Source organism: Canis aureus, chromosome 21 (genome assembly GCF_053574225.1).
Source record: "Canis aureus isolate CA01 chromosome 21, VMU_Caureus_v.1.0, whole genome shotgun sequence".
Classification (NCBI taxonomy): domain Eukaryota; kingdom Metazoa; phylum Chordata; class Mammalia; order Carnivora; family Canidae; genus Canis; species Canis aureus.
The window spans coordinates 38,173,142-38,195,687 of record NC_135631.1 but is presented as its reverse complement, the minus strand read 5'-3'; the positions used below and the strand labels follow the sequence as shown (position 1 = coordinate 38,195,687).

Here is a 22,546-nt window from a genome sequence, read left to right as displayed (position 1 = left end):
AGTAGAAGAACATAATCTTCTGGAGTTAGAAGACAGGTGCGTGTACAATGTCAATCGCTAACTAGCTATGTGACCTTGGGCAAACTACTTAACTTCTCTGAACCTCATTTTTCATAACTTCAATACAAACTACTTTCCTTGCTTTTTTCCACAAAGTTGCCTTATATGAACGAATTCGGTAAAGACACTACACAAACATAGAGTGGGATGTTACTTTTCTGATCTCTATTACCTGACAAGAACTCTTTAAAACAGTAAGAGGTTTTTGTTTGGTTTGGTTTTTGGCTGCCTTTTAGTGACTAAAATTGATAGAAAAGGCTTTGGATATCCCCGGATGAGCCGGATGGACTCTATTTTTTCCTGTGTGTGGCAGGTCAAGTATGAGATGGGGACTACCTGTCCCCAGAGTCTGGATGCTGGAGTTTCATTCCAGTGTAAAGATCAAGAGACAGTTGCACTGGGAACTTAGAAATACTACTGCACTCCTGAGCCCTGGGAGTAGAAAGGATTGCCCCAAATCTCTGTTTATATCTACTTGAAATGACTGACAAAACTGGATTAGGGTTCTGGGTTCAGAGAGTCTTGGAGGATCGTCCATCAGCACCTTCCTCTTTTTTTTTTTTTTTTTTTAGCATTTTAAACTTGAACAAGTCGAGTGAGTCAAAACCATTTTAATGGATGTGCAGCCAATGGCTTCACTGTCAACTTTTCACATTGCTGATTTTTGGGGAATGAGTGAAGGTGAATCTGTCCTGTATTTGATTTTTGGTAATGCCTTTCCCTAGGACACAGGAACCCACAATTTTCTGAGAGGAAATAACTATAAACCTTAAGAGGTATAAGCTTCAGTTTCAAAAACTTAAAAACTGAGAACTGTTGTACTTTTGGTATAACATTAATTTTACTAAGTTTGATCTATCTTTGCCAGACTCTAACCTAAAGCAAATGCTAAAAAAAAAAAAAAAAAAAAAAAAAAGACAATGAATGGCTCAGGTCAACCACTTGGGTATAAATCTTATCTAAGTTGAACTCAATTGTCTTTGTTCTTTCATCTTCCCAGGGTAGCTTGATTAAATGTAAATGCGGGAAAAAGGGTAATTTTTTGTCATAACTTGTTTCCATCTTGAGGAGGAGATCTCTATTTCATGATTTTATGAGAGATATTCATGAACATCATGTGCTTTCTTTACCCACAAATTTACAGCACTGTTAATGTTCCCTTTTCAGGATCCAGAGTTCCCAGGGCATTCTCTCTCTTTGTAAGATTGTTATCAATTCTTTCTAAGTGGAAATATTGTTGCTTTAAGTAGGTCTGTGTATGTGTTTGTGTGTGTGTGTGGGGGGGGGGGACTAGAGATGTTTTCTTCCTCTCCCAACATAGCCATGAGGAAAACAGGTCAGCTGCTATCATTGCCTAAACAGGGACAGAATGGCCGCATAAGACGCACCCACGATGACCTTAGCACATCCTCAGACTCCAGCTTCACCTTTTGCTGAATACGAGTGAGCCATTCAGTCTTGAAGGAGACTTTCAGTATAGTTTTTTCCATTCCTGTCTTATTTTTTTTTTTACAACAGTATAGAAGACTGGTTGGTTCGGCAGTAGACTAAGGCCATTTCTCATCCGACACATATCTTTGGATAGACTGTTAGATGGTAGGCACTTAGGTCAGGATACAACGGTCAACAAGACAATGGCAGTGCCCTTGCGGAACTAACATACCATTTGAGGGGGTTAGCTGTTTGGCTAATAGAGGTTCCTACTGAGAAACAGAGTCAGAGAATCAATGGCAAAGTCAACTTGATTCAAAGGACCTTGGTGTCTTCATTTATTAAAAGTGGGAATAAAGGTCAAATGTGATTGGAAACTCAGGGTGCAAGTGGTATCGTTTGGGAACCCTCCCTCAGAAGTTCGAGAATGCATCTAAGTGATGAAGATAGAAGAAGATAGGACAGCAACAACTGTTTAATGATCTTTGGTGGCAGGGTGGGGTGGGCGGGAGGTCTTCCAAGTTTCTTTAGTTCCTTTCTTTACTTAGCCATTCATTCCATCGAACATTGAGTGGCCAGTTTGTGACCCGAAGGCAGGGCAATGTGCTGGCCTTTGGGAATATGAAAATGAATTTAAAAAGTGCTCTTTCTGATCTTGTGGAGCTCACATTCTAATGAAGGACACCTAAATAAATGTAATACAATTTGTTAAGCACTTTAATAGAGTTATATACTGACTGATATGAAGATGTAGAAAAATTCCTTCACATTTACTTTTGAGAAAGATTACCTGACTAATGACATTTTCAGGGGCCTTTTCAATTCCAATCAACAACTTTATGCTTACGTATGTATGTGGGATAAAGCCTCTTTGCCTTCATCTGAGAGGGAGATTTCCTTTCATCAGAGCCCTTGTCATCTACAACTGCGCACTTCTCTTGGTAAAGAGCATGGATGAAAGTGGAAGCGAGCTTTAGCTTTCAAATTAATAACAGTAGATGAATTAGAAATGATTTAACTTTTCAGCATCATTTGACCTTCCTGTTTTACCATTTCTCTGACCAATCTCCCTTAAGGCACAGACTGGTTTGAAGTTTCTATAAAAGGAAAAGAGCTCCAGTAGCATCATATGCTTATTTCTGCATCTGTTTTCCATTTTCTGCTAACTTTAATATATGAACCAGTGTAAGGGGAAAACTCAATTGCTCTCTTGGCAGCTGCAGAGCTAGTTCACCCTTGGCTACTGTATATTTTTTTTGGCTCAAAAACTTCCCAGGGCTAGATCAGAGTATAGTGGTTTTTTGTTGTTGTTGTTGTTGTTGTTTTTGCTGCTGTGTGTTTTTTTTTTTTCTTTTGTGATGGATACATTTTGGCTCAACTCTGAAACAAGCTGGATTTTCCTGTAATTGAAAATGTTTGGTGACTATGGCAACACTCTCATTAGCCACAAGGGAGTACTCATTTGTTGGTGAATGGACATTTTTGTCTTTTCCTTTGTACTTTGCTTTCAGGCAAGCAGCAGACCCCTCTAGGTATATTCTGGGTGCTTTGCAGCCTTGTCCCATGGAACTTAACATCTAGATGGGAGATGTGTCTTCTCAACTCCCTCCTCAGCTCTCCCTGACAGCTGCTATCCTAGACTAAATTCTCGTACTCAAGCCTTATGATACTTTCTCTAGTGGCTGTTCAGCAGCTTGGTGTCCTTCCTGTGAACTCAGCCAAGGTTGAGAACCTGACATAGGCAGAACCTGAATGGTGAGCACACAGTTGAAAAATTGAGGAGCTAAGAACCTAATACCAAAGGAAGGCATCCCATGTTCTCTGGGTCCTAACAGGGCCAGAGATAGGAGCAGCTCCAGCATCAGGCCCAGTGAAGACAGTGCTCAGATGGTTTGGGTCATCCTAGGTGGGGCTGTCAACCGCTCAGTTTGAATTGCCTCTAACATGACTCCTGTGGGCTCAAGATTGTGACCATGATGTAGAATTAGCTAATAGCTTCATTTGAGGCTAAATATCTGTCCAGTTCCTCAAAGGCTGAGCCATGGCCAAGTCATGGGAATGTTGCTTTTAATCAACTTACACTACTAAATAACTCATGATAGCCCTAGCAAGAACAAAATTAGCTCTGGACCAACTGCACCGAGAGCTACAGTTACCCTTATTCGCTGAGCAGGAAAGAACTAAATCAAAAGCTGTAATTAAAAAAGATAATGATTTTTAAATTAGTTTTTATTAATAGAATTAAGCTATATTAAGTTTTGAGATGGTATCATAAATATGCTAATAAAATGTTCTTCCCAAAGGAAAGCATATATGCTGAGTAATTTAAAAGTCATATATTGCACATTGGTTTGTACATTAAATATTAAATGTATTAACTGGCAATATAAAGTAGCTGAAGGACATTTTGCATCACTAGCTAAATAACCAGGTAACTGCTTACCCAGTCTTTATATAATGGGCAGGCTAAATCCCTGTTGATGGGATATTAAGTTGGCTATACTGACTAGTCGGAGAATGGCCATTTCTTACAAGGAACTGCAGAATGAGACTGGGTGTTCTGTGTCTGTGCATATTACCTAGTAGGAAAGGAAGAAAGATTGGAGTAGGATGACTTAGATGATCAAGAAACAACAAATTCTCCTGTGAAGGCCATTAAAATAGGGGAGGGAGCAGTGGAATCTTCTTTCTTGGATGTCTATCTGTCTAGCTCAGCTGTCTAGGGAAGCTCTAGTGTGGAACTGCCTGAGGGGAAGAAAATGAATGGGATTAGCTCCTGGTGAGCCTCTCTAATTGCGCCAGCCTGATGCTGTGCGGCAGCATGTTGCCTTTTAGAAGGCTGCCAAGCCTTGTTGGATTCTCTAATGGTGAACTCGTCACTTTCCCTAAACCTACTGTCATCTTCACTCTCCAACTTCTCCAACCCTCTGCCATTGGGTATTGGGGCGCCAGCCTCCCCCGAGGTCCCTTCATAAGGAAGCTGGCAGTCCCCCATGTCCAGGCCTCTGCACTCCTGCCCTGGCCGAGGCCCCTGTTTCAGCTCCTCTACAACATGGCGGTCGGTGGTTGCCATGCTGTCATCACTGCCTCCACCTCCAGCCTTTCTTGTGCCCTCCCCCAGCCCTGTTGTCTCCATTGTGCTGCCCCTGTGGCACAGCCTGGGCCTAAACTGCAGGCTTGACCTCCCTCGCACATGGTACATCCCATGTTTCACTCCAGTGAAAATGCCTTCCCTGCCCTAACCCTCAGGTCCTCACTTTCATTAATTTTGCTATGACAGGATTGCCCCACAGCTTCTTTGCCTTCCCAAAGCCTGCCCGTTGTTCAAGACTCTGTTCAAATGTCAGCACATTTTTGAAGTCTTCTTTGATAAGCTTGTAAGAGATGCACTTTGTGCATCTTTTCTGAGCACATGTTGGCTGATATTTACTTATGGGGATATTGGTATGGGCCTTGCCTACTGGATAACTGTTTATTCATCTTTCTGTTCCTTGAAGTGCTAAGGTAATGGCTTGCATCAAAAATTTGTTGACTCAAAAAAATGAATCAACTCAAACAAACAAACAAAACAAACCTCACCCCCCTAACAACAAAAAACCCTTGCCCAGTTGATACTAACTGGAATGGGTAACCAAGTAGATATTCTGAAGTCCTTTCTGGTGTGAATCCTATACACAGGGCATATTAAATTGGAGGACAGCTTTGCTATTTATACTTTGAAAGACTGCATTTCAGGAAGAAGCCTGGGTAGAGAAAATAGTGATCTCTAGAAGTTGCCTAAAAGTCCTTTTATATATAATTTGTATTTTGATATATGCATATATCTGTAGAAGGTTATAAAGCTGAAACGTGTCAGCTATAGTCACTCTCTCATTTTCTTTCCCCTTGGTCTACAGTTTCATTAAAAATATTTTTTTTCTGAATTACTAAAATAGCATTTTAATTAGAGACACTTTGGAAAAGAGTATTATCTGAGTAGTAATTCTCATTTTTTCAGAAAAAAAAAAAACTACTAAAAACTTGGATTTACCTCTGTGGTTTTTTTTTTCTTTTTTCTTTTCTTTCCATAACATTTCTCCTCTCTACCTTCATATTTTTTTTATTTTTTTATTTTTTATTTTTTTTCTACCTTCATATTTATATAAACTGGATTTTCATTCCATGCTATTTTGGGATCGGAGGAGTGGCTTGTCCCAGGGCCTCCATTCACCCCAGGATGGGTCTCAAACATAAATAGTTCTGTTGATTTCTGTTCTTAGTTTTAAGGCATTCTGAAGAATTTCCAGTGATGATAAGGAAGGCTGGGACATTTTACAAAATGACTCCAAAATTAAACTTTAATTTATTCTATCCTCTCCCCATCAAACTCATGATGTATTGCCTTTTCAAAAGGACAAGACAGGATAAGAAGGAGACACCATGAAATGAAAGAGGAGATGCAGCCTCATAATTAACCACATCACCAGTCTGATCAGTGAAGTGCTTCTCCCTGGAAATGGTCATTGCAAACAGCAAACAAGTGTGAAGATGAAGAATGAGAGGCGCTTAAGTTCATTTTTGGCTTGGGGCATGTAGGGCTAAGGCCCCTGGCTGAAGTTTTTTCCTTCTAGAAATTTCACCCAGTGCTTGCACCTTAGCCAACGTCAGTTTGGTTGCTCAGCCATTCCCGCTTAATGGAAATATTCTCTTGAGCTGTTCTTCCACCATAAATCACGGCTGGGGGCTCTGTACTTGCTCCTGTAATCTGCCTTGGCCCATAACAAATGGTTGGAGACAGAATTACAGTTCCATGATGTTTTAGAGGCTTGCAGTAAAGCACCTCCCAGCCTTTAACACCTCCTCTCCATCCCCATTGTGGATGTGGGTGGTGGTGGTGGTGGGGATCTATTTGAACTTGATAAACAAAGCCCATCCATTCCAAGGATACACTTTGCCAGACTCTGTCAGATGACATCCTCTAACAATATACCTGGTGGAGCAAAACCACCAACGCAATGCTTCTTTTAAAACATTGCAGGGATGTCTCACTGTTTTCTTATTTCGTTCAGAAGAAGAAAATGAGAACTCAATGCATTTCAGGTCTCATTGACCATCGATGTACTTCCGAATTTATATCTGTAATTTCCCACACATTTGTGCTCTTGGCAATGAGATGCTCACTCTAAGATCTTATGGTCTTCTGGCCTATGAAATATGCTACTATTCCTCTTTTCAAATGCCATTTTTACATTGAGACTGATAATGAAGGCTGTATGATAGGTACATAAGAGGTCAATAAATCTTTCACAATAGAGAAAGTTCCTTATATTGCCAGGTATAAGTTGTCTAGATTTTTCCATTTTTCCCATCTTAAGAAGTTTCCTCAACTTTCTCTTTGCTGGCTATTACGTATGTAGTTAGGTGCTACAGTGTGTTTGTATAACACATTTTCATACTCAGTTTTGTCCTTGAGTAATTTTTACCCTTGGCTAGAAACTGGTCTAAACCTTCTGGATCTCGTATTTAAATTGCCTGATGGTTTTAGATCAATGTTATTGACAGTATTCTGATTCATTTAGTCTCTTTTTTCCACATAAGAGGCATCCAGTCATTCTTGCTAAAACCTTGAGGATGGCTATTCAAAGTGAAGGTTGAACATAAAGGAGTATTCTCAGCTCACTCAGGATGGTCACATAGGACAACACAACTCTTGCTAGAGTGCCAAGGCTGTCTGCTTTGGGCAGCAACTGAATGACACAGGAGGATTTTCCATAGGCTGCTGCTCTTCAGCTGGGAGTACTTTGAGATGAGTGCAGAGAAGGCAAGGGAATGGAAACGTTTGTTTCTACAACAGGCTTGTAGGTTAGTCAGAAATTCCTTTTGTGTCTTAGATTTCTGAGCTACAAGGTGAAGATGATTCTCCCATGTTATGGGAGATCTGTCTTTACCAGATTCTCAGAGGCCTGCCAGCTGAAAACATCACCTCATAAGAATTTTCTCCATGAAGTAGCACATATGTGAAGGTAAGGCTTCATTACCTTCCTAGGACGGATGACAACTAGTTAACATGGGCTCTACCGGTTTCCTCACATACTACCAACTCAGCATGTTGCTCAAATGGAAACATGGTTTACTCAAGTTAACAGAAAGGAGCTTCAAAATCCTCCTTTGTCGGCTGATACCTCTGAAGCCACAAGCCAGTGGCCTCCTGGCGATGGTTGACCCCCACCGGAACACCAGTGTGCCGTGGGCCTGTGGTAGGTCAGTGTTTAGCGTGCCGTAGGTCAGTTCTGCTGTGGGCAAATGAAGCCTGACTGACATCCATTGTTGAAGTGTCTGAAAAGGTCTTATTGCCCAGAACACTTTGGAAGAAAGCCATGGTAAGTAATATCAGGGGTGTCATGGGCTTGGGCCTCGTCTTGACTAATTGTTCTTCTCTAGAGAAATAGAGTGCACAGATGCAGGGAACTTCTGAGTTATCTGAGAAGGCCTACGATTTTTTAAGCTGTCAAGAAACCGTCATGAGATTGCACATAGCCCTCTGCTTCTTCGAGAAATATTGTTAGTGCTGTTTAAAAACAAACTAAACAAAATGGAAGTGACAATAAAAGTGAAACACGCTGTCCATCCTAATAAATAGTATGCAATTGTGCTTGCAGCTGGAGGGATGGTCAGCCATTTCCCTATGTCACAAATGAGGTGGGGGAGCCCCAGAGAGCTGAGGCCAGGGCCTGAGGCATTTTGCTAGGAGTGAGGGGCAGCCTGGCCTTCCACCCACCGCAGTGCTGACTCTCAATCCCGGACACTTTTTATCAGATCACAGGGCCTCTGCTAGGGCTCACAATGCTTGGCTATGGGAAAAGATATTTTAATAACAAATTTACTTCCTCACTCAAGGGTAGGTCCCAAAGCTGACTCCCCTGATGTTGTCCATGTTCCCATGAGGATGCAGATACTCTCTGACCCACTGGTTTTGCTTTTCAGAGGTTTCCCTAAGGAAATAATCAAAGATAGAGGAGCAGTATAGCTACGAGGGTATTTTTTGTAGTGTTTATCACAACAGTGAGAGAAGTACATGAAGAAGAGAAGTCTAAATAGGGGATTCGTTAAATGATAAATCTAGATAACAACGTACAAGGGAGTCATGGAAAATGATGTAAGAAGGATATTCAATTTCCCTACTAGTCTCAAAATACTGTCAAATGAAAAGAAAAAAAAAACCAGGTTTCAAAATATAATGGTTACATTTTCAAAAGAGAGAAAGAGTTCTCTTCCTTCTTGACTATTTCTGTATTTGAGATACGCTATCATATGTATTAATTCGTGAAACTCAGTAAAAGTTATCTCAAGAAAGAGTTCCCGGTAGGGCATCATTTGAGAACTGACGTAGTCACAGATTGACAGCAGGAACATTGTCAAAACGGAGTTGTAAGGTACAGCCTTTCTTAATTCCTCTTCTAGGAACTCATTCCAGAACTTTAGCCTTTCAGACAGCTCACTTGAGCAGTTGATGAGGAGACTCTTACTACAGAACATGTCCCAGGCTTGTGGCATCCTCTGAGCAGGTGATGGCGGGGGGTGGGGGGTTCCCTTCTCTGCCCTTCCCTCCCCTTTCCTTGTCCTTGCCTTCAAAGGGGGTGGGGACCCATGGGACTGACAGGTCATGAACCTGCCAGGGGACTATGTATCTATTTGGAGATCCAAGAGTGAGGCTAAGGCCCCTAAATGCTTTCTCTCAGGTGGAATCCACTAACCAGGAATTTGGGAAAATAGAGTCAACCCTTCCTGTATTTTCTCTTCTCAGGTCTCTAGCAGGACCTGAAGTCTGAGGCTGTTCTCCCTCACTCTCTAAGCTCCCTCTCCACACTGCGTGTTCCTTCCTTGTTTCAAAGTGGCAGCATGCACATTCTGGGGTGAGCGGATTGTGGAAAGATCAGACGGAGAAGAAAGATGAAAAGGCTAAGTCAGAAAAAAATTTCAGCTGAAAATTGTTTACTCTTTGCGGAGAAATAGAGGTGGAAATAATTGACTGGATTTCGTTGCCTTCTGTTCAGTAGTCTAAACTGAACTTTGAGCTTGCTGTGAGGTATTAAAGGCTTAGTTCTAGCTTTGTGATTTTCAAGCACGCTCCTACTCCCACGAGATCGACCTCAGAATCGCCTGGATCCAGTACTACTCTCTTTTATGAACTGTATTTATGTTGCACCCTCTTTGGAATGGAGGAAACCAGGTCTACCGGGTCAACGTGGTGGCTCATTCTTAGAACGCAGTCATGTTACCCAGCACATACATAGACTTAAATGGAGGTGTAGTCTAAATCTAGGCAAAAGGTGCTGTGGTTAGTTAAAACAACTTAATTTCATCCTGGAAGGCTGAAGACTGGAAGGTCAGGGATTCTTTCCTTAAGAAGACTCCCCCCAGGGAACCCTGGGTGGCGCAGCGGTTTAGCGCCTGCCTTTGGCCCAGGACGCGATCCTGGAGGCCCGGGATCGAATCCCACGTCGGGCTCCCGGTGCATGGAGCCTGCTTCTCCCTCTGCCTCTCTCTCTCTCTCTATGTGACTATCATAAAAAAAAAAAAAAAAGAAGACTCCCCCCAGCGTGCCCCCTCTCAGCCTAGTCTACTGCGCTCCTCTTCATCTGAGGGTATCTACTGTGTTTTAGGAGCTGTGATTATTTTTATGTTCCTTTAGTCATAGGAGTACTTGTTTTTCTCTCTTGCCTAATACACCATAGTCTTTTGGAGGGCAGGTGGACACTGCTATTTCCTTTCTATTCATTCATTCATTCATTCATTCATTCATTCACTCATCCGTTCATACAATGCAGTGCAAGGAACCATCAGATGCCAAGCATTGGACACCCGAGCTAGTAGACATGGCTTCTGTCCTCAGCCACCAGTTAGTTCTCTCAGGGAGCTAGTATGGAGCTCTGGGCTTGAGGAGTGACCCAGTAGCTAAAGAACTAGGAGATAAGGCAGAGAAATTCAACACATTTTTTTTTCACAGGAAGGCACAAAGATTATTATGATCTTCATGTCACATTTTGTGATGCTAAATAACCTGGTGGTGCGTTTCCATTTACATCACCTGTCACTGTGTGGGGAGCACCACCTCTTGCCACCTGAGGCTCCCGATGATGACAAAGGGAACACTTTTCTCTTCTCTGTGAACTTCTTGGGGGAGGGAAACAGGATTGTCTTCTACCAGCGTTTGTCTGTTTCCCTAGCTCCTACCTAGCTCAGCTGGCAGGACAATGGACATACCTCCTCCCCACTGAACCTGACCTATTGTCTCAAAGAAGCCTTTGTGAAAGGTGGTAAACAAAGGAATATAAATAAGTGAACCATTGAAACAACACCAGACTCAGGAACTTCCTTTTCTACATATGCAGTCCTACTTCCGCACTCCCTGGCGGGACTCCAAAGCCAATTCCTCACTTCAAAATCAACCAAACAAAGGCAAGAACCTAAGAAGCAACTTTAGACAAGCAAGCAAAACCCTGGTAAGAGACAAGGGTGCTAATGCCAAGCTTGTGGTGATGAGGCCTTTCTCCTACTGATTGCTCCTTTAAGAAGCTCATCACCCTTCATCTAGTTGCCCTAAGCGCTGCCCAACATCAGTGCAAATTACAAAATAAAGCTCAGAAGCTGGGACGTCCTCTGTGCTTTGAACTCCAAAGCTTTAGAGCTGCAGGTTCTCCTAAAAGCCCCTTGTGGCATTTTCTTCTTTTTTGGCGGGAAGGGTGTAAAAAAACCATAAAATTTACTATATTAACCATTTTAAGTATACAGTACAGTAGTGTTAACTATATGCATGTTGTGCAATAGATCTCTGCAACTTTTTCATCTTACAAAACCGAAACCCTATGGCCACTGAACAAACTCCCTTTCCCCCTCGCTCCCAACTCCCGGAAACAACCATTCTATTTTCTGTTCTAAGACTTGACTACTTAGCTACCTCACAGAAGTGGAATCATGAGGTATTTGTCTTTTTGTGATTGGCTTATTCCACTTAGCACAATGTCTTGAAGGTTAATTCATGTTGTAGCATGCAACAGAAAGTCTTCCTTTTTAAAGATCAAATAATATTCCATCATGTGTATATACCACTTTTCTTTACCCATGATGGACATTTGGGTTGCTTCCACCTCTTGGCTATTGTGAAGAGTGCTGCAAAGAATAAGGATGTGCAAATACCTCTTTGAGATCCCATCTTTAATTCTTTTGGATACACACCTGGGAGTGAGATTGCTGGTAGCTCTATTTTTTATTTTGTCAAGGAATCTCCATACCATTGTCCATAGTAGTGGTATCATTATACATTCCCACCAACAGAATGAGGGTTCTCATTTTTCCACTTTCTTGCCAACACTTGTTCTTTCCTTTTCTTCTTCTTCTTTTTTTAATCATGGCCATCAGACAGGTGTGAGATGAGATCTCATTGCGGTTTTGAGTTGCGTTGCCCTGATGGTGACTGATGCTGAGCATCTTATCATATGCTTGTGGGCCATTTGTACATCTTTGTTGCCCAACCATAGTACCCAGGGCTTTTTAGCTAGAGCTTGTCGGTGCCCTATAGCCTTGGGTGTAGAAAGACTGGGACTCAGTTTTACTGTATTTGACAAACTGAAAGGCAGCCAACAATCCCTCACAAGCTGAGTAAGCAGTGAGATGTTTTGTGGGTGGGCATTGCCTAATATTTCACTTTCAAAACAAGCTACTGTATTGATTGCTGTATGCCCAGGGATAATAAGCTCTTGATGGAAATAATGGGAAAGGCCAACTGAACAGATGTATTTCACTTGGAAAAGATAATTTTTCTTCCTTCTGGCATTTTATATGAAAAAAAGAGAGAGATCTTGAATATAGAAAGAGACATTAAGAATTCCTGCTACTTGCTTTCTCTGTGTTAGTGAATATTCATAATGAATGACAAAATGACCCAATTCATTTTTTGAAGGCGCTATGTTAACAAGAGACAATCTTTCTCCAGAAAAATCCAATGTATGAAAGCAACTCCAAGTAGTCATATAAAAGACGACCATGTCCATACATTAAAGTTGGGATTATAAGGGACAGTGGCCACCGTGTCACAGCTCACCTGTCACAGGGTAGCAGGGAGGTGACTCAGAGCTTGGAGCAGGCAATGAGGGAAATTCTGGATTCCTATTCTCCTTTCCTGGCCTTCCTCTCACCCCCAGTTTTCTGTGCTCTTCCCTGAGGACCCCAGCTGCCCTTTGGGTTTTACCTGCTGGAGATGCACTACTCTACATGTTATGAATCACTATCTGCATCTCTTAAAATCCCATATGCCGGAATCTTGTCTCACATTTAGATCTTTCATCCATTTTGAGTTTATCTTTGTGTATGGTGCAAGAGAGTGGTCTAGTTTCATTCTTCTGCATGTGGATGTCCAATTTGCCTTTCCCCCACTAGATAAGTTCACTCACATTACTTTCAATGCTGGTACTTAAAGGCACCATGTAACTGAATCCTATAATTGTACAGAGAAGAAAACTGAGGCCCTGAGAAGTTAAGTAATTCTTGAAAGGTCACCTGTCTTGTTAATGGCATCATTTCTGAATTTTCCTATTTCTTTTTCCTGACAGTGGCTCTGCCATCTTCTCCAGTGCTTAGTATCTTATCTTGGGGATGATTTTTCGGTCCTCCCTAATTTTTATTCCCTTTACACCATCAGTTACCAAGTCTTAATGACTCTTCTTTCAAGATTCTTGATATTGTCAACTCTCCTGTATTTCATTTCGATTGTTTTCAGCACCTCATTAACCCATCCCTGCGTTTCTAGGTTACTGGGATGGCCTCTTCATTTGATTTACCTCCTTAACTGATTCATCAGTGATGCACAACCCTGCTAGTTATTGCATTGACCTGAGGCATATTAAAAAAGAATCACAGCATACCGGAGCCTACTCTCCCACCCATGGCAATCACTACTCCCTCCCAGTGGTTTAATTGGTTTGGGGAGAAGCCTCTACGGGTAATTTTTAAATATAAGTTTCCCAGGTATTTCTAATGGGTAGCTAAGATGGAAAACTCTTTGAAAACAAAATGAAACAAACTCTTTCCAAAAACGTTCTCTGTAATCCCTGAAATACTTCTTTGACCACATCAGTGTGCCACTCAAGAATCTTCTGTGCCTCCTCATTGCCATTGGTTTTTAGGTATTGGCCTCTTCCAGGCATTCAGACTTCTTGCCCTTCTATCCCCTATGCTTTTCAGAAGGGATCCTGCCTGTAGTTGAGTCGTTTGCTTCTTAGTATCAAAATCAGCTCCCATAGTCTCCTATTTCTATTTTAGGTTGTAGCACCCTTTGCCTTTCTCTCTGCTCATCCCAAACCCTCTGGTTTCTCAAGGGTTATCTTAAGACTGGCTTCCTTCAAGGAGCCCTGTCTGACTATTCTGGTCATTATCTTCCTTTCTTGTCTCAAATTCCCTTATCATTTGGGTTTGTACTGTCTTGTACTTGTTCCAAGTCAGTATTTGCAGTTCTTTAATGAGGTGGAGAGCTCTTGGAGGGGAGGAAGAGACAATGCCACATTTATTTTCTGTAGCCCCCACAGCATCAAAGAATGTCTGGCACATATCATAAAATAGGTCATTTCGCTTGAACTTGATATAGACCCAGGAGGCTAGACAAAGAGCTTGGAGAGTTTTTCAGAGTGGTCTCTTTTTCACAGCAGGAAGGTAGGCACATAATCCCACGCAGATAGATCTAACATTAGCTTTTGTTTCACAGTCCCCTGAAGTCTCTAGAAGACTATATTATACATGGCACTTCCATAGCAAAGAAGCAACTCCAGCATGTTAAACTATAATTCGTAATGGCAACATAGGTCAGAACTACAGTTTAAGAGAAAATACTTTATAGAAATAATAAAACCTAGATTAACCAGAAACGATTGCCTGGCACATTGAATAAGCCCAGTTTTCCTCCACTCTGCTCCTAACAGAAAGAGATACAGTATAAGTCAAGCAGACTGGCAGGAATTTATAAAAACCACCACCACCACCACCACCACCACCACCAGACCCTACTTCTGGTTTAGGTTGAGACAATCAGTGGAAACCTGGGATATCATCCTATGCCTTCTGCAGCTATCTACAAAAGCTTACATTGAAATTTGCTGTCAGAGTAATAACTCTGATCCTGCAAACCTTTAGTCATTCATTCACCTACTCGTTCACTCTGTAAAGCATCATATTAATAACCTGGTTGATGACCAGTATTTGAATTCTATAAAGAGGAGGAAGGATGTGGATATTGATAACTCTGTCATAAAACAGAGTAAGAGGGGACAGAAAGATATAAAGGGCTATGGGATTTCAGAAGAGTGGGAGGTTACTTCTGATTAGTGGGCTTGGGGAAGGATTCATGGAGGCGGCAGCCTTTGACCTGGTTCTTAAAGGAGGACATGATTTGGGGAAAGGGTTTCTCGAGCCAAGGGATCAGCATGTGTCCAACCACAAAGGTGGGAATATAGGGCAATGGCAGTGTTGCAGTGTAGCTGGAGCACAGATATGAAATAGGAGATTGTGGGAGAGAAGAGATAAGACTGATTTGGGTGGGGCCAAACAGGGATGGCTCTGGGGACTACTTTAAGGTTGTGTGTGTGTGTGTGTGTGTGTATAAAAAGTGAGTGGGACAGTCCTTAGGGACATCAATTGCTCTGGTATCAATGACCTGGGAAGATTGGCCATAGCAGTACAGAAAACAGATAGAAGGTTATTTAATCTTGGGGAGTGGACCTGAACTGGAGTAGAATGACAATAGGAATGGAAGAGAGAGCCATTGTGAGAAATGAGGGACATAAAATCACTCCCACTTGGGAACTAGAGATCTATCATCTATCTATCTATCTATCTATCTATCTATCTATCTATCTATCTATCTATCTATCATCTATCTATCTAATCTATCATCTATCTATCTAGGGAAGGGGGTTGGGTTTGAACTGGGTGATGAGGAGGATTGATAGTCCCTTAATAAGTGATTCAAAAGGAGGAGTATTATCAGGAGGGAAGTTCATAAGCATAATTTTGAATATACAGATGCAAAGCATCTGGCTAGAAATGTCTAGCAGGCAGTGGTAAGTTTCAGGGTGGAGTTGTGGAATGAAGCCAGACATAGCAAAAGGGAAGTGAGTCATCTGCACAGTAGTGACAGGTGGAATCATGGGGGTGAGTGAGATCCTGAGTGAAAAGTTGGGGAGCAGTGTTACTGGATGGAAAGAGAGCCAAAGGACACTCTGGAAGGGCAATCAGAGCAGTAAGAGAAAGATCCAGGCAACATACTGATCACTAGTGTTAACTATGATAGAGGATGAAGGATTGAATCGGTCATTGGACTCTGTTACCATGGTGACAGAGGGGCTACTTTGAGTGGAGTCTTGATGATGGAATCCAGATTTCAAAGGGTAAATGTGTTCTCAGCAAGGGAAATTAAGCAGAGCATGCTTGTTTTCAAAATACTTTGTGCATCAATCCAGGGATATAACACAATGCATTTGAGAATGACGTTAATGAGTGATATTAAAGAGCATTTTTTTGTGTGTGTGAACCAAAAACACCACGTTTTCCTTAAACATTCTCTACACACAGAGTTCCCTTAGGGGAGAACCGGTGTCATTCATCCTTGTACCCTGCCTTTCCCTGCCCTCTGAAAAAACAAACCAGAAAAACCAGGCTGAACCCCGGGACTGAATCTAAGTAGGAGCTGTAGTTTTTGCTATCTCACTTCTTCCCACCCCTTTCCTCACCCTGCCCCCAGTTCATCCTGGGGCAGAGCAACCACTTTTTCATCAAGAAAATGGGTCATTCTCCCTGTTGTCTCCCCAAAACCCTCTCTCCGGCTCCCATCATTCTTCTCTTCGGTTATTTTCCTACTTCTCAGATTGTCCTTTCTTATCTCCTTCACCGACTTCTCTTACTTGCCACATGGATGTGACCATGTCTCAAGGACTCTCCTCTCTGTCCATAGAGGGTCTCTGTGAGAGCCTGTCCCTCGCTGTCCTCGCAGGGACTCCCCAAATGCTCTGGCTCCTGCCCTGAGTGCCTTATCCAACTGCCCTGTTAGTAAGAGTCCTTTGGGCATTTGGAATTCAACAAGTCCAAAACTAACCGCATTATCTTTGTTTTTCTAAACTTCTTCCTTCACCTGTAGGTGTCATCTTCTAACAAGCACTGGGCCACAAACCTCCTCCAGGATCCCTTCCTTCATACTCATTATTCACCAGTTTGGTGACTTCTGTCAATGGAATGGTTAGAATATCTCCAGAATCTATTCCCAATGTGCTATTTCCACCATCGCTCCCCCAAGTCTGGTCCTCTCATCATTTGCCTCAACGTTTTTAATAACATTTTAACTGCCCCCAGTTTCTTCTAAAATCCACATAAACAGAATTGAAGAAAATTTCCAAATGTGGATATTTTCACCATTCACTCAAACAATTTTTAAGTGACATCTTGGTTCTATAAAATCCAAATTCTTTTGCTTGGCGTACAAGGCCCTTTCTTACTGAGTTCACCTTCATGTTCTTTCCTTTGGTGCCTTCCCTGTCCTAGTGTATGTGATGGCCATTCTGAATACACGCCCTGGCTGTGCTCCAACTGTTTCCTCTGCCCAGAATGGCCTTACCTCCTGCCCACACTGGTGAAATCATACTTGTCCCTCAAGGCCCAGCTAGCATGTCACCTCTTGTCTAGTATAGAATCTTCTACAACTCTGCTGAGCAGATTTAGGATATCATCTCCCTTGGGTTCTTATCGCTCCTCTGCCAATACTTGGCATATTTGCCCCATTGCCTGGTTTTCTCCCTGTCATTCCTACTTGCTTATGAATGCACATGGGCAGAGACTCTCCTATTAACCTTTATTCTCCAGCATTGCAGAAGGTGTCTGATAGATGTTGGTGGGACTGGATGGAAACCACAAAGGGCCCTCTTGTGACTCTGGTGAACTGGTTGACTCAGTTCCATGGATTATAGATGAGTTAAAGTAAATTCAATGGCAAGCATATACCTTTCTTTTGTCAGGAACACAAATCTATACCTCTGTAAGCCATGGTCAATGGACTGGATTTCCCTGATAATTATTCCATGGCTTTATGCCTTTTCCAGTAAATTGGAGTTTTCTCCTTTTTGCTCTGATTCAGGCTTCCCCCTGATCAATAACATCCTTGAGTACAAACACTTCAGAGAGATGATACGTTTAAGACTTGTTTTTTTTTTTTTTTGACATCCTCAAGGAACAATTGCAATTTGTGCGTGTGTGTGTGTGATACTTATATCAGTATAAAAGTATTTAGTAAGGAGTTAACAGTAGGCCAATCAAACAATTCGCTTAGTGAATAATATTATCTTTCATGTTGAATTGATGGCGATCAGCAGGCTCATAATAGTTGGAAAAATATGTTTCAGGAAAAATTCAGAGAGATGGGTAGAGTGATGCTTAGCCATGGCTGTGACAGTATGAATGGGGTCACATCAAACCTGAATTGAGAAACATATCAATGTGACTCATGCTTCTATGCCTACCCATGGGGACTGAGCATGGCTATCAGTTTCTGCTGAAAAGTCAAACTGACATTTTAAAATCCCAGTTCTACCTATTAAATTGTGGATCCTGCAGTGGATTTGATAGTGGGAACAGGGGCCACTCTAGGGATGTGTTTGAGGGGTGAAAAGTTGCTTGAACCATATTTGCAAGGCTATCATCTATATTCTGCTTTATTTATGTATAGGATTATTATTTTTTTCCCTGTAAGACTTTTTTCCAAGTGCTAGGCTAAAATACAGCCAATGCTTGAGAGTATTCTTTTTCAAATGGCAGGAAATATTGTTCAGATTGAAGTTATGCCTCTTTTTGAAAAAGTCACAGTTGGTGTTTTTTCCCCCTCCTTAAACTTGGTGCATCACTGAGAATGGAGGAAGGAAGGTGAGAAGCTCCAGTACTTAGTGGAAAGCTGACACAGGGCAGGCAGGGGAAATATCATGATGCCAGGAGGACTTTAGGGATCCTAAGGCTAGAATGTTGGGCGACCGTGGTTGTCTGTCAAGTGCCCAAGGGGTGCCTTGGGTTGGAGCTATCCTAACTCAGGCTGAGAGGAAATCAATTTAACTACTTGTACCGGAGCCCAGGGAAGATTCTTGGAAGTGTGTGGAGCAGAACGTGGCTGGCTGGTGCTGCCTCTGCTGGACCCTCCCTATAGCTCCTTCTTGCTGGGGCTGTTTTGGGCTGGACTCCCAGAAGTGGATGCATCCCAAGTTTTCATGAACCCACAAATCCTATCTTTATCACTTGTAAGGTCTCAGCTAGATATTTTCCAGAGCCCTAGCAGTAATTAGACAAGCTACTATCAAAGAGAAAGCATTATACATCAGTTACAAACAATGCAAAACCAAAGCTCATTAGAGAAAGATAATATTCATGCAGATTTTACAAACCGTGTCTTTAGGGTGGCCCAATAAGTAGAAATATGGGGACCCATGCTTGTCACTTTTCATGCACATGGAGAGACTGGAAGGTACCATTCCTAAAGGAAGGGGAGGAACAGCCTAGGACCAATCATTAGAATTAACAGCACCAGTGACAAAGATATATTATTACGGTTAGAGTCAAGATTGCTTAGTATGTTTAGAGTAGCTGAATACAAATTATCTAGGCAGTAAGAATAAAGACTTTAAGTAGAGCTACCCCTGTCGAGCATGCAGCAAGTGAAATTAGTGAAAGACTGAGCTCCATGTGTATTCCAAAAGTCCATTTTTAATTTTCTCAAAATATTGAGGGCATCCTGAGGTGCTTTTAAGGGAGGCACCGATGTTAAAAAAATTTTTTGAAATGGTCGTATCAGAGTTTTTGTAGAATTTTCCCCTAACCATGGGGGATGTTTTAGTGATACCGGTGGTCATTTGAGAATCATTCACAGTAATCATTTCCTTATTTTGAAAAATTACAAAAAAGACACAGTGTGTCCATGTCCTACGTCTCTGTTTTCGCTTAAAATCTCGTACATTCTTCTGGGTTCCCTCACCTCTGACAATTTGCTTATTGGTAGTCAAAGTGCACTGTTGATTTGCTGAGTGTAACTGTTTTCTGGAAAAAAAAAATAAAGCAGGAAGAAGAAATGTGGTGCTGCCTTCCTGTCTTGTGTCTGTCTCAGCTCTTGGACTAAGTTCTTTCTCTGCACATGATGGGTCCTAGGAAGGCTGCGAGGCCTGAATCAATCATCTCCGAGAGCCAGGCCCCAGGGGATGCAGCACCACCCACTGCCGACCCCACTCCCTTCCCTGGGCTCCGCACACCTGGAACAACTGATGTGATCAGAACAACCGGACCCGTGCGGCTCAGCCATCTTGGAGCCTGATGCGCTCCTTGCGGGTGTAGACTGCTGAGGTTCCCCACATAAATGCCCAATGCGCCCCCCACGCGGTGTGGTGCCCGGCTTCAGCACCCAGAAGGGAACAGCACCCCGCCCGGATTTCCGACTGTGTCCCCCGCAGTGTGTTTCATGGCACAGTGTGTGTCTCAGGGGAAGGGAATGGGACCCTGAGCACCGACACCTGGAGGTTAAATGGAAAGCAGGACCTCTCCCTGGTCGGAAAACTGAAGCTTAACTATATGACGGCTAGAAATGGAAATTACATTTCAGGACTTATTAATTGAGTTTACCACTTAGCCCTGCCAAGATGCAAGTAATTTTGTGCGAAAAGAATCATGCTGTTTTAGTGTCACACAGAGAAGGCTCGCATCTGGTTTTAAACGTGACCTTTACTGGGCTTGAAAGATACATGTGCAAGGAAACCTCACGGACAAGAGTTCAAATAAAAGGGCCCAGAATGTGGTGGAAATAAATTGCTGGGGAGGCTGGCGTAGAAACTGCAGTGAAAGAGGAAAAACGGAGAGTTGCACACTGGCATATTCGGTGCACCAACATGTGTACGTGCGTACATGTTCAGCCCTAACACCCAGGGCCCGCTGAGGCCAGAGCCCCTGCGTGCTAGCGCGTGCTGAGCAAACCAGACCTTTGTACAGAAGCGTGAAAGCAAGTTATTCTGTAAGCAGATGTCTGAGCCACAGTGGAGTTAACAGCTCTCTAGTCAGAACAAAGTGTGCGTTTGTCATTCTATTAAAAAACCCCAAACCAACCAACCAAACAAAATAATGAACCCAAATAGCACAGTGAGAGATGCGTGTGATTCTCAAAGTTTAGAGATTTTGCTATAACTAGAGCACAGAATTCGAGTGTGGAGTAAGGTGTTACATAATTTCATCTTTCCCGATTGAGGGAATTCGGTTAAAAGGAAATATTAGAAGCCTTTATCAGAACAGGACGTGCAGCAGTCCTATCATTGAGCGAGGCTGTAGGCACATTTCTCTTATAACAAAAAAAAATCTGCCTCCAGGAACTATCGCTTCCACTAGGATGTTCCACAAAGGGATCTTTTAAAAGAAGAAAGCTTGTGATTTACTAGGAGACTCTACGGTTGCTAGTGATGGCAGTTGGCTGGACCTACCCAAGAATTTGTCTTAAGGAACTGGATTCCGCTTTGAGTTTTGCTGACCTCCTTTACAGGGATCAGAACCTTTTCTGTGTCAGCTCTAGGGGAGACAAGAGAAAATCAGACAGCGACGGGGAAGTAGCTTTGGCTTTTGGCCCAGCTTCCCAACGGGTGCAGCTGATGGGTCTGAAGCTTACCCTGAATCAACACTTGAACCACAGGGTCAGACTGTCTCAGTGAGGAGGGTGGGGGCTTAGCTCAGATGGTCAGAAAAGGCCGGAGATGGAAAGTGGGAGGACAATGGGAGGAAGAGCTAGTCTCTCTTCTTTAAGTGGTGAGGCTTGCGAGTCTCAGAATGGAGAGCAGAGGAGGGGGTGCAGGGGCAGAGACGGGGGTGCAGGGGGTGGGGCAGGCCAGGGGTGGGGGCCAACGAGGAGTGCAAACTCTGGTGGGCCGGCCTGTCCGGCAAAGCGAGGGGAGGGGCGCCCCACAATCTGGGGGCATGGCATTTCTTGAGATGGCACCCTAAAAATAGAGTCCTGGGCCAAATCCACCCAATCGTGTGTGGGTGTGCGCTTACACACGCAACTTTTAAGCCATGCTGCCGGCTTTTCTGGCTCTAACTCTGATCCTTGATTTCCCTCTTCCCCCTCCCACCCCCCCACCCCTGTGAAAGGCATTCTCTTCAATATGTGACTTCCTTGAAGTCCATTTCACTGCTACAGTGTTCTCCGGGGTTTCCTCTGAGAAAGCTGCTTTCTCCCTAAACATCTGTGGAAACTCCCCACCGTGGGAGAGCCCAGGTTCACACTGGGGGAAGGAAGGGAATGTTCTATCAAAGCTTATACTGGGACTCTCCAGGATGGGTTGCTGGAGACACTGGGATATTTAGGTTTTCCAAGATGCACATGGCCAACAACTTAAGTATTTGGGAATCGAGGGAGGTCACACCTCAAAGGCTACCTTGGTTGTTCTTGGAAGATTCCTCGGTTATTATGTGGTCTACTATGTTTTATAAGAGTCTTAAATGTACGACGAGTGAGGATGTGGGGAAGGGTGTCATTTAATATATCCCTAAAGAGAAAACTGCATGTTGGAAATCAAGTAAGGGAGTCCAAAAAGAAAAAAAAAATATATTCGTTATAGTCCATGGTTCCCAATAAAACAATGTGCAGATACGAAATTTCATCCTTATCCTAAAAACACTCAAAATAATAAATGAGGTCTTGAGCAACGGGGAAAGGAACGACAGAGTTGTGTATTCTTTAAGGGAGCTTCTACCTCTGACTCCACGAAATGGGACTTATTGGGAGCTTCCCAGAGCATTTCCGAGGCTCACCTACATGCTGCAGAGAGCAGTCTTGAGCCGTTTTAGGCAGGAAGAACTGGGTCCTCTGTATGATGCAGCCGGGTGCCTGACAGCCTGCCCTCTTCCCTGGGTCTGACTCAGTGGAGGTGTACAGGAGTGATTTGTGGAACCTCTCATGGAAAAGGAAGAGACACTCAACCATGAATGTCAGAGGCTGAAATTAAATTTCAGAATTTATTATTGAAGCAAG

The 22,546-nt window shown here is 42.8% G+C and overlaps 1 protein-coding gene across 12 annotated transcripts in view; it reads right to left on the bottom strand.

Moving 5' to 3' along the window:
• The window catches only part of MAGI2 (membrane associated guanylate kinase, WW and PDZ domain containing 2), a 1,325,593-nt gene that overhangs the window by 54,170 nt on the left and 1,248,877 nt on the right, over nt 1-22,546 (bottom strand). For 4 of the 12 annotated variants that reach the window (XM_077863879.1, XM_077863877.1, XM_077863878.1 and 1 more), the window contains one exon: nt 18,933-19,021. The exons of 5 other annotated variants lie outside the window; for them this stretch is intronic. In XM_077863879.1, the coding sequence (XP_077720005.1) occupies nt 18,933-19,021 (89 nt within the window). Of the gene's footprint in view, nt 1-18,932; nt 19,044-22,546 lie in introns of all 12 variants that reach the window. 3 more of the 12 variants (XM_077863883.1, XM_077863881.1, XM_077863882.1) reach the window with 1 other exon arrangement.